Genomic DNA, 13,435 nt, shown 5'->3' with positions numbered 1-13,435 from the left:
CTTAATCTTTGTGAATGTTGTTTTTTTTTATATCACTGATTAGGAAAACAAAAATCTATGTGTTTTTAATAAACTTTCACTGACTTATATGGAATATATATCCTTGAGGCAGGAGAATCTTTGTGTTTGCTAAGCACAAACTTATTCATCTTTCTCAATGTAAATGTCTCTGTGGAGTTATTTAACTGTTGTCTCTCAGCTGTAATTCACTATTCTCTACTTTATATATAACTTAGGTTGAGATTCTGAAAAGTACATTTTCTTGAATCATAATTGGTTCATATGTTCAATGATAAAGAGTGTCTTAGAAAATCAGTCCTAATATTAAGGCCAGCCTGATAGGTTACAAATCCAATTTCAGTGCAACTATATTATATCATGGCCAAGGTCACAGAAATTCCCTAATTCTGCCTTGGTTTAAGCTTTCCTACAGTGTATTCAAAAGATATATATATATATATATATAGGAGACAATGATGAATGGGAAATAAACATACCAATTTATTATTATTGGTTGAATTTATGCCTGAAACTTAAGTGCAGATTTCTCTGTAAGTTCAGCTGGAATACATGGCCTAGTTGAAGGCTGAAGGGGCTTTGTTTTCTCGCTAAAGCCAACCCCAAATCCAAAGATCTTATCTCTTTCCTGCAAGTCACATAGACTAAAGAGGGAAGCTAAAATTAACCAAGGGTGTGTGTGTGTGTGTGAAAAGAGGAAGGAGAGCAAGATGTTTAGTTCTAACCCATGAGCACAGGCCCAAAGCCAAATTAATTCTTTGGTCACGTGAAAAAATAAAAAGAGGCAGAATAAAATTCCAGAAGGAGAATCATTCTAATATACATAACCTTCTAACAAACAGTGATCCCACCCATTTGTGAGTGTTCTGCTGACTCAAAATGATGGTAGCCACAAGTCTTGGAAAAGAACAAAGCAAAAGTTGGGAGTTTTTCTTTTTCCCCCTCCCTCAACACCATATTACACATCAGGGTAGGGATTAACTATACCATATGATATAAAGGCCATTTACCTCATACTTATCAGTATATCTTTTCTACAGATGTCACATGGTTTAGCCTACTGTTGAAGATGAATACTTATGCATTTTGAACTCCATTAATTAAGAAAGTCATAGTCTTCACAAAGTGTCATGTGAGAGCATTGCAGGAGCATTAAAAAAGGAAGTGAGTGTTGTGGAATCAGTATTAATTCTACTCAGTAATAGGAAAGACATTTTAATTTTCTAAGTGTCAGTTTTCTCATCTATAAGAAGTAGGTTATAATATACACTTCCAAGGGATGCTCTAAAGTTCAAATATGGTGATATTTTAAAACAGAAGCCCATAAATGTAAATTTGAACAATTAACACATTAAACTGACTCACATTAAGGGTTATCAGTTTATTTCCTTTTCATGAGATGACTTGATAGGCTAGAAGTCTGGGTGAACAATGGGTCCAAGGAAAAAGAGAAGTTGGTGGCCAAAGAAATTAAATTTGTTTTGGTCTCTGTGACCTTCAGGACCCACCCTCAGGAAGTCTCAAGCTTCAGAGAAATGGAAGAAATTATATTCTTAGCAGACAAGTTCAGCATTCCACAATAAAAGAGGGCCCGTGAATAAAACATCCAGTTCCTTCCCTCTTCCTTCAACCCCTGAAAATCTATAAGTCATTGATGAGGAAACTGGTGGAAGAAAAGACTAAGAAATGAAATGATTCAGTCAGAAGACCTTTATTAACAAGTTGATCTTGAAAAAAATATATAAAGCAAGGAAGAAGCTCTCTCCATGGAGCTCCTTGTTTGCTCTCCCTTCTGTAGGAAGGAGAGATAAGTAAAATGTCTAATTCGAATTCTGGCCTGAAATGCACATGACAACTCCGGAGATTCGTGAAACAGAAACTGTTTGCTCTTTACACAGATTTTTCTATTTGGTTACTATTTAATAAAATGCGTTTAAGCTTAACCTGCCTTTCTTGACAACTCTGCATGATTTTAGGTCTTCTTTTTAACCTATGCCCCTGTGAATATCTTTAAGGAATGCTGACCAAACTAGATTTGTACCAATGTATAAAAAATCAGAAAAAAACCCAGCTGCCAGTAATAGAAACATAGAGGTGGAAAATTTTTGCATAATTTTCTTATTTGAACATTAATTAGATATAACTTATGCACCAAAAATTATAACTTTACAAATGTTATCTCATTTAAAAACTGTGATCTGACTATACTGAAAGACTGAGACTCAGGAAACATCCAGAAAAGGGAGGGATATAGAGACAGGAGAGTTAGGGTTGTACAATATTTTGTAGGATTGGTTTCCATTCTGGCTGAGATTGGGTAGTGGTATTTGCCAGAGCCTAGAATTCTGAACATGTAATTGTATTCCTACATCCTAATGTTAGCCATCCATCATTCTTCCATCAATTGAAAAAACTTCAATAGGCAATAATTTATGTGATCATGGCAAGGAGCTATTATTTTTTATTTTTATATTTGGAAATAAATGAGAAATGATCTCTGTTCTTGAACATTGTTCTCAATTGCTTGATCATTTTTGCTCAGGGAATTTTTTCCCACATACTTTATGTTTTATTATTTGAAAAGAGCAGAATCTAGATTAATGTTGTGGCAGAGAAATTGTTCTTCCCACAACTCTTTGAAGAGCTGATTTGAACTCTTTATTTCTCAAGCTGTAAATCATAGGATTGAACAATGGAGTTAGGATAGTGTAGGATACTGATATGAGAGCATCCTGGCTTGAGGAGTAGTTGGACTTAGGCCTTAAGTAGATAAAGGAGGCACAGCCATAATGGACAATGACAATAATGAGGTGAGAAGCACAGGTGGAAAAAGCTTTGTACCTGCCTAATGTGGAAGGAAACTGGAGTATACCAGAGATGATGTGAATATAGGATACCAAAATCAATAACAGGGGGATAACCAGGACCAATGCACAGAGCATGATAATGACAAACTGACTACCGTGAGAACAGGAGAAATGTCACAGAAGAAGTGGTGTAGTTGGTTGGAGGAGTGAAAGGGCAGGTGAAATACCAAGGATGTGATGATCTCTGCAATAGTGAAACCACAGAGACAGGCAACAGCCACAAGTCCCACACACATCCCATGTCCCATGAGCACTGTGTCCCGCAGAGGGTTACAGATGGCCACATAGCGATCATAACCCATGGCTGCCAGCAGGAAGGAGTGCGAGCAACCTAGGAAGAGGAAGGAAAACATCTGGATAGAACAGCCCAAGAAGGAGATGGTCTTTTTCTGTGCTAGCAGGTCAACCAGCATCTTGGGTACAATGACGAAGGTGTAGCAAGTCTCAGAGCAGGAGAGTCTAGCAAGGAAGAAGTACATAGGGGTGTGGAGGGCTCTGTCCAGGACAATGGTGGAAATGATGATGGCATTGGTGCCCAGGGTGAACATGTAGATGAGCAGGAAGACAACGAAGAGCAGCCGATGCAGCCCAGCCAGAGATGAGAAGCCGAGGAAGACAAACTCTCTCACCAAGGTCTCATTGACCCACTCCATGGAAGGCAGATCATCAGGAGACAATCTGAGAGAGAAGACAGTGCCAAGAAAAACCCCTGAAAACTAGAAGAATCATTAGAATGATCACTATATTGATCATCATATCATGTGTTCTCAGGTTTTGAGTTCTAACTCATTCCTCCTCTTTCCAGTTTTTGTAAGACATCAAGAAGTATCTAAAATTATTCAAAGTGTGCATCCAACTTTGAGTCTCCCCAGTATTTTTAATACCATAGGAAAACTTTCTTGACATTTCCCAGATTAACTATCCCTTCATCTCCATTCCCAGGCTGAGGCTGCTATTAAAATTCTCAGCCTCTCACTCTAAGTTTACTCTGCAAAGCTAGCCCATTCAATTTTGTTACCTTCATATTCTCCCACTTTCCTGCAGCTGCAAAATACATCATCTGAATGCACTACATTTATACATTACCTTATTTATGATTTTATATATAATCTTCAATAGTTTTTCATTATCCCTCTACTTATACCTAAATGTCTACTCTTAGTTTAATCTCTCCATATTCTAGACCTACATTCTATCTAACTCTTTTTGCCTTACTTCCTGACATGGATCATCAACTCCACCTTCTTAAATGCTCATTAAGCTGACTCTTGCTTCTGTATATGTATTCTGTTCCCAAATCTGGAAAAAGTTCTCCAAGACGGAATAATTCTACACATCCTCCAATGCCTATCTCAGATTCCTTCTTCCTGCAGACAGAACCACAATCTTTCTTCAAGCCTCTTGCCCATTTTCATCACCTTTCGTTAATGCCTACAAAAATCACCTTATGGTTATTTTTCCCATCACCATTCTCACATCTCTTTAGTCCATCTTTCCCCTGATGTCAGACTGATCTTCTGAAATATAAATTGTATCCTATTGCTCACCTCTTCAAAAATTTTACTCATGGCTATAGCACAAAGTGCAAAGTCTTTATGGTTTTTAAGGTCTCCTTTTGGAAACTAAACAATGTTTCAGTGTTTACTCATAGACATTATGGGATGCATCACTATTGTGCAATATGTTGTATTCTTCCTTGCCTCTATTCATTGCTCATGTTAATTTGTTAACCATTCTTTCTTTACAAATATTTTACCATTATTCTGAAGCCTCAACCAAGTCTAATTTTTTTTTGGAAGCTTCCTTGGAATGTCCTCATAAAGGAGTTGTTTCTTCCTCAGAATTCACATAAGACATTGATTGCCAATTTGATTTGTTTTTTATTTAATTTTGAAAGAGTGTGTTGTTTTTTTCTTTTCCATTAAATTTTATACTCTTGAGGGTAAGAAGAGAATCGTAAGCATTTTAATCTAAATTCTCCTCAGCATCTAGAACCATTTTAATTGCCTAATAGTTTCTCAATAAAAATTGTCATATAAATTAGAAAAGCTAACTTGGTATATTGTTACATACCACATTCACATCACCATGTTCTTCCCAGAACTCACAGAGTAAGAGAATCCTCAGTGTTCTCTGATCCTGGCCATGAAGATTGTACAAGATCATAAATTTCTAAATATTTCCGTACTACATGGAACTAAGTTTTACCCTTTCACAGCAAAAGGAAAATCTCAGTTTATGATAGAAAAATAGCACTGACAAGAGCATCTGGTCACTGGAATTCTATGTACATAGATTTATTCTCAATTCCTAGTATGTTTGCAACTGTCTAGAACATACCAGAATGCAAATAAATGGGAGGGAAATTGTAAAGTGACCTTGAGTTTATCCCATTTTAAAAAGTATACCTTTCAAAATTATATCTTAGCTGATATTAGTAACAAAAATTAATGTCATCATACTCTACCTTAGACGAGAACCACTAAATCTAGAATATTAGGCACTATTCAACAATTATTAATCAGAATGAATACAACCATGTGTCAGGCGCTAGGTATGTGTTAAAAATACCCATATAAAAGATTTGGTCCAAGGCCTCAAGTTGCTCACATTTCAAAGGTGAGACATATTCAAAAGAATAGATTGTTATAAAATGATGTGATTGAAGTAATAGATATGCATTTGCAATTGTGAGAAAACTGAGGAGACAATTTCTTTTGTATAGCCTTGGAAAAATTATTTTGTATTTATTTCTGAGTTATTGGCATCTGTTATAGAAATGTTGAATTGAAGCATTCTTGGAAAAATATCATGAGTCTGAGCACTGTTTAATTTCTATGACTTTTATACAGATGTGTAAGAGTTCAGGTAACCACAGCTACATCTCCTGCCTTCTGGAAAGTGCTGCCCTGTCCCTTATATTTTCTGATTCTATAGTTATGCCTCCTCATCCCCACAACCCAAACCTTGTGAAAGGGACAAATCTTCTCTTTCTCCATCTTATCCCCCTGGTTCTTTGTTCAGTACTTAACACAGGATTTTTGTTGCCTGAAAGGTATATTTATTAATAAATAATTACTGTTATCTTTCTAATTCGAGGATCCTCAATTCTCAGGACTACTAATAAATTTCTACATATATAATCTTGAATTTTACCCTTACAAACACATGTAAAATTGAGTAATATAGGAATAAAATGTAGGAGTTTTGAACTTAGATATAAGCTTTAATCCTGACTCTGGCATTTTCTTTTGGTAAGATCTTAAATTCTCTAAGCCCCATTTTCTCATTTGTATGGTGAGAAAAGTAATTCCTACCTTCCAGGTTACAGTGAAAATTAATTGATATCATGTTTACAGAAGAGACTAATTCAGTACATAGTGAGTGCTCAATAAATATTTCCCTCTAATCACTTTATTGTGGTTATACAGGGATTAAAATCAGAAATATTTTCATCGATGATATAATGAGCATTTAACTCATGGCAAGTTGTTGAAGCTGCCTTTCTGTACTTTCTCGAGGGTGGGGAGTGGATTTAAGAGAGATTAACATTTTTCTGAATTCTCCAAGCTTGATTAAAAGTAACTTGGTTTTACATGGAGTCCTGTTCTGCACTGGAAGGGAAGCAAGTGTTACTGATCTTGAAGTTCCATGCAAGTTCTTTGGTATCTGGTTGTTCTGTAGTCAGAGTCACCCAGACAGTTATCCATACCTGGTAGAAAGCAAAGGAGGTATCCTAAATATTCTATTTTGGGGGTGGGTTATAGGATAAACATAGAATATAAAACTGTAGTTAAACTTAATCACATACAAATAACGATGTAGAGGTTTCTCATTATGGACACTCTATAATTATCAATGATGCCTATTTTATATATGTTTTAATTTACATATTTAGAAATCAATCTCAACTCTTTATTGAGCTCTTAAAGGTTGGAGTAGATTGTTTCATAATTTTCATATTTTATGAGTTTATCATTTTGATTATGTTTTAAGCACTGCGGTTATAAATGTGAATAAAATATTTTTTCCTTTCTCAGGGGAGAGAGAATCAAATAGTTAGCCATATTACAAGACCGACTATCATAAACACCATAAAGGAAAAAGCAAAAAGTGTCTGAAAATGTTGAAGAAAAAACAAACAATTCCATGGAAATCTTTGAAGAAGAAATAGTATTTGAATATTATCTATAAACATTTTGATAAAAATGTAGGCTGAACTTCAGTGGCACTATTTATGTAAACATTGGGATAGAGCTGATTAATATTTTCCTTAATGTTGATTGGCCCTTCAGAATTGAACAAGTACCTGCTGTTTTGCTGTCATAGAGATACATCTCTTTTACAAAGGAAATACCTAAATTTACACGGGGCTGTGAAAAGAGAGACACACCTTTCCTCCCTTTTTCTTCCTTTTCTTTCTTTACCAAAACCTTCACATTGGGGTCACAAACTCAAAAACAAACAACTCAATTCAATCAGCTTCTTTAGGAATCATCAGCCAAAGTATCAGTACATCAGTATTGCTTTTAATATTTCCAGGAAGAAAAATAGGACACAATTTTGGTATTAATTTATTAACCAAAATTTAGATTCATTGTATAGAAATATAATGTGAATTATCATTTATCACACATTTTTCATAGTGCAGAAAGGGTGAAAATACTGTTATATATAGTCTTTCATTTGGTCATCATGATCTCATGAAGTAGGTATTACTTTTAACATCTTCACTATAAAGAAGAGTAATTTGAGAATCAAAGTGTTTGTGGGCTCCACTCAAGTTCACACTGCTGGGAAACTAGCACTAGACTATAGATCTTCTGATTGGCATAGGAGTAAAATGTTTGTGTGTGTGTGTTGGTGAGAAAGGGAAAACAGTATTCTGTCACCCTCCTTTCATAGGAAGGTATTTAAAGAAAAGGATTCCTGTTACAATTTTGTTACAGGCTCAAGTCCCAGCTCCGCTGTGTATTAGCTCCAGGACTTTAACATGTCTGAATCACTTTCCTCTTCTTTATAAGGGATTCATTCTGATATCTGCTAATCTAAATTTCAAGGTTTGTTCAAAATGAATGAGAAAATATCATTGCAATGGTTAAATGTTACACAAATGTTAGTTTTGTAATTATAATTTAGAGTTGAGAAGGGACAGACAGTTTTGAGAATATTACTCTCATACTGCTTGGTGTACTCCATTGATTTCAGGAAGGGTTTAATAGGATAAAGGTGATTTCCCTTCCCCCAAACTAGGGAAGGTATATTGCATTTTTTGTCCTTGTCTGTTACTCGAGGATCTCCAGAAAGCTGGGGTCATAAGTGTTATAGCTGTAGGATACCTTAAAGATCTAGCCTAGTAGTCTCATTTGACAGAAGAAGAAATTAAGCCTCAGTACTGTGAAGATCCCAAGACCAGAAAGCAACTGGGAGGATGTGTTAGCAATAGAACAGACGACTTTTGTTTTTCAGATGAATGGGATTCCCACAGTATTGTGCTTCCTCCTGAAGATGTTTATTATGTAGATATTGACTTGGCTCTCTTCCTGAGTCTGCTCTCTATGACCTTGTGCTAGTGTTTCTGACTGTCTCTGATTTTATGTTCCCCAAAGGCAGGGTTTCTGTGTCTTTATATCTGCCAAGTAAAATTATTTTCAGAGTACTCCCTAAGTTCTCAAACCTGGATTAGGTATTGTAATTTTTTTTCTAGATGTCACCTAATATAGCCATTTCTGAAAAAAAAAAAGATTGTGATTTAAGATTTTGTAGTTATATATATATATATATATACATACACTGGAATATTATTTGGCCCTATAAAAGAAGAAAATCCTGCCATGTGTGGCAGCATGGATGGACCTGGAGCACATTATGCTAAGTGAAATAAGCCAGTCACAGAAGGACAAATTCCATTTGTATGTGGTATCTAAAATAGTCAGATTCATAGAAGAAGGAAGTAGAATGGTGGTTGCCAGGGCTTGGGGGAAGGGAGAGAGAGGAAGTGGCTGTTCATTGGATATAAAGTTTCAGTTATGTGAGATGAAAACATTCTAGAGATCTGCTGTACAACATTGTGCCTATAGCTAACATTATGCTACTGTGTACTTAAACACTTACTGAGAGGGTAGATCTCATGTTAGATGTTCTTACTATAAGGAAACAAAAGATTTTGTGAGGAAAATGTTGAGTGCACTGTTGAATTAAATCGGAACCAAGACAGTGTCTGTGTAAATTTAGGAAGAGCAGTGAGTCAGTTAATTCAGAATATGTATAAAATTTATATGCATAGTTTTATAAAAAAAATCACTTTTAAGCTTCATTAATCCTGGTTAACAGTATTTGGGGTCCACATTTTTAGCTGTGGCTATCTCTTTCTTTCACTGGCATTGCACCAGCTTGGGCCCATCTCCCTTCTCTGTCTCTTACCTGAGCAGTGAAAGGACAGGTCCTGCTGGGGGATAGATGTTTACTCTTATTCCCTCTCCACTGTCCAGTTTCTCATTGCTGTAGGTGCTCAGTCCAACATGGTTGCCTGTTATTCAGGGATAGGCCCCCATTTGCCACTCCCTCTCCCTAAGAGAAGCCAAAGACACAGAGGCTACAGGAGATGGAATGCAAGTTGAAGGGAAAATATCAAAATGGGGCAGAAGCTACTGATCTCTACTCAGGGGTAGAGATATGATGATGGTCTGGGGACTTAGACCCCGACCAAAATAAAATGTAACCAGTTTCTTCTCAACTTTTTGTGCCAATTGACCAAAGACTACAAGTCATATCTAATAGTGATCATAGAGCAGTTGGCACTTTCATTGAATTTATTGGTAACGGGCGGTTCTGTGGGTCTCCTGATGCCAGAGTCATTGCCATGGAGACATTGCACTGGGTTTAATTAAACAGCTGAGTTGATTGTGGAAAATAGAGGCAAGTCATCAAATGCCAAACTGCTTCAAATTGAGCCCGGGCATTAGGGCCTGGGGAGTAGAAGGCTCTAAGCCATGCTCAGATGCAGCAATTTTTGAAAATTTGACGAATTTTAAGTTGGTTTCTCAATTTTACGTTACCAAAGGGATGAAAAGGTAATTACACACAAAATTCATGATGATAGGTACATTATAAAATATGTTTGTTTAGCTTAAAATGTCCTTTTGCACTTACAATTAGGAATGTAACTTTCTGTCGGGCTGAGAGGGCCAATTGAGCAAAGTTGCTTTCTGTAGTGAAGGTCCTGGTCAGAATAAGCTGAAAGGAGACTCATTTCACCATTCACCACTGAATTCATTTTTCTTTCTACCTCTCTATTCCATTATCCAGAAACTAATGCAGTGTATTGTTATACATAGGAGTCACTAAATAAATATGTGCTGAATGTTGGGTGAATGAATGGTCAGAGACAGCGATACCCTGATAATATAAATGACCTTTTGGTTTAAACAAAAATACCATTATTACTTTTCTAATCTCCAAAATTTCTAGTTTCCACTTGCCTTGTGGCTAAGCCAGGAATTAATGATTTAAACATCGCTCATGTCAATGAATGTTAAAGACACCTACCAATGGCTTGGTGCCTAATAAGAGCTCATAAGTATCTGACAGATGAAGAAATAATGATATTAAGAACAAAAGTGAGAACAAAAAATAATTTAGAATAAGAAATAATGCCTATAAAGAAGTAAGAATTAAGAAGAGTGGACTTTAATATATCTGAATCTGAATGCTGAACATTGTTTTGCTATTGATGTCCACCATTCAGTCCAAGCTCACAGTAGTTTTTTAAAAAAACTACTTCATTAAGGTATTAGTGACATGGAAAAAGCTGTCCATATTTAGTGTATATAACTTGATGAGTTTGATGTAAGTATACACCCATGAAACAATCACCGCCATCAAAGCCATAGACATATGCATCACCTCCCAAAGTTTTCTCTCACCAACTTTATTATTACTATTATTATTAATTGGGATAAGAAAACTTAACATAAGATCTATCTTCTTAGCAAATTTTAAGTATACAATACAGTACTATTACCTATAAGTACTATGCTGTATAGTATATCTCCAGAACTTATCTTATATAGCTGAAATTTGGTACACTTTAATTAACATTTCTACATTTCCCCCCTCTTCCCCAGCCCCTGGCAACCACCCTTGTACTATCTACTTCTATGTGTTTGACTATTTTAGGTTCCAGACACAAGGAGATCATGCAGTATTTATCTTTCTGTATCTAGCTTATTTCACTTAGAATTACATCCTTGAGGTTCAACCATATTGTGGCAAATGGAAGATCTCACTTCTTTTTTAAGGCTGAATAGCACTGTGTTCTATGTTTTTAATCCACATTTTTTTTTGTATCCACATTTTTTAATCCATTTTCTTTGATATGTACCATTAAACTGTTCATATCTTAGTCATTGTGAATGGTGCTGTAATGAACATGAGAATGCAGGTATTTCTTTGTGATTCTGATTTCAATTTTTTATAAATGCCAATAAGTGGGATATCTGGATCACATGGTAGTTTTGTTTTTTGAGGAACTTCCATACTATTTTCCCTAATGGCTGTACTAATTTATATTACCACCAACAGTGTACCAGAGTTCCCCTTTCTCCACATCCTTACCAACACTTGTTATCTTGTCTTTTTGATGATAGTCATTCTAACAGATATAAGGTGAATCTCACTATGGTTTTAATTTTCACATCCCTGATGACTAGCGATGTGAATAGGTTTCATATACCTGTTGGTTATTTGTATGTCTTCGAAATGGGGAAACCATAACCTCTTCTATAAATGACCGTGGGAAAAACTGGATAGCAACGTGCCAAGGAATAAAATTAAACCCTTATGCTACACCATACACAAAGATCATTTCAAAATGGATTAAGATTTAAACATGAGACCTGAAACCATAAAATTCTTAGAAGAAAACATTGGGGGAAAGCTTCTTGACATTTGTCTTGGCAACAAGTATTTAGAAATGCCTCCATAAGCACAAGTAACAAAAACAAAAATCAACAAGTGGGATTACATCAAACTAAAAAGCTTCTGCACAGCAAAGAAACAATCAACAAAATGAAAAGGCAATCTGTGAAATAGGAAACAGATTGGCAAACAATGTATCTGATAAGGGGTTAATATCCAAAATGTATAAGAAACTCATACAACTCAATAGCAAAAACAATAACTTGATTTAAAAATTGGTAAAGAAATTGAGTAGAGATTTTTTTCAAAAAAGAAATACAAATGGCTACTCCCACGACTTATAGTACCTCAATTTTATTTTATTTTTAAAACATTTTTTTCTCATTCTCATCCAACTGATTCATCCTGAAATTTCAGGGGGAGCAGATGATCTGTACTAAGTCAGTCAAGACATTGAGTTCTCTCTGTAGTGTTTGGCTATAATGTTTGGTTCAGGATGGGCATATGATCCAAGTCTGTTCAATCAGGAACAAGATTCAGTCTCCCATCTTTTGTTTTCACATCCAAAGAAGTGAATTATTTCTTCCTCTGGACTAGATTTTGTGAGCTGATGTTGTCAGAGACAGCTGGGTTTAGGCTAAAAATGAAGCCAAGACTGAATAAGAAGAGCTATGAGATGCATCCAGATGACTGAGGATGACTGTTTGAGTTCTACCAAATATGATGCTACAACCATTGTACCACTGGACTTTTCAGCTTTCTTAAACCAAGAGATTTATTTTTTGCTAGTTTGCCAGTTTAAGTTAGATTATCTTTTATTTGCAACCCAAAGAATCTTAAATTATAAGATTCTATTGCATTCCATGTTGGATTTGAGACGACTTAAAATATGTACTATTAAGGCAAGCATAAATGTATTATGTAAAAATATAAGAAATTAGAACCAAAGTAAAGTAAAGATATATTAAAGTGAATTTGGGAGGGGTCATTATACAGAAATGTATATAGTGAGCAAATATATGTATTAAATTTACTCTCAAAATTAAACATCAAAGTTCATACTAGCTAATTCAAGAGACAACATAATCAAGTTATATTGTTCTCAAATATAAAACATCTGAAGGATGTGATTTCCAACAGTACTTCCAGTAGAAGTACTGATCATATTAGTTAAACCATAAATTATCATTGGATATCCAAGCAGAATAAAAGAAGATCTATCAAACAATGTGACCATATCACACATCAGCCTTATAGCCTAAGTGGAAAGTGTAGGCTTATTTATCTACTCTCAGCCCACCCAGATCTCCAGTTTACATGAATCATTCCTCTGGATTAAGATGGACCAGACTTTCCCCAGGTGCAATTCCCACTCTACAGCCTCTTCAAGGCCTCAGGAGTTAGGGATGACAAAACAAAACATCCCAGTCCAATTGCTCATGTCTCTTCTCCCTTCCACACCACCAATATGAGTGTGACTCTGAGGCCCTGTCATGTTTACTTCAATTTCTGTTATCTTGCTCCAATGTGCACTTCAAAATCATCTGATATCCCACATCACCCATCTTTCCTTTCCCTCCTCTTCCCAATAGTTTCTTCTTTTAAAGTTATTCTCAGTATTCTTCCACATT

At 35.6% G+C, this 13,435-nt stretch overlaps 1 protein-coding gene across 1 annotated transcript; it reads right to left on the bottom strand.

Moving 5' to 3' along the window:
• Positions 1–2,615: 2,615 nt before the first annotated feature.
• Positions 2,616–4,697, bottom strand: LOC111167154 (olfactory receptor 10K2-like). The gene is given in 2 exon segments (XM_022559649.2): positions 2,616–2,986; positions 2,989–4,697. Coding segments are annotated over 2 exon segments (921 nt in total). The 5' UTR covers positions 3,539–4,697.
• Positions 4,698–13,435: the final 8,738 nt, after the last annotated feature.

Source organism: Delphinapterus leucas, chromosome 1, assembly GCF_059928025.1.
Source record: "Delphinapterus leucas isolate spDelLeu-1000000601 "Yukka" chromosome 1, BTC_Dleu_Yukka2, whole genome shotgun sequence".
NCBI classification, from domain to species: Eukaryota; Metazoa; Chordata; class Mammalia; order Artiodactyla; family Monodontidae; genus Delphinapterus; species Delphinapterus leucas.
This window is presented reverse-complemented; position numbering and strand designations above follow the sequence as displayed.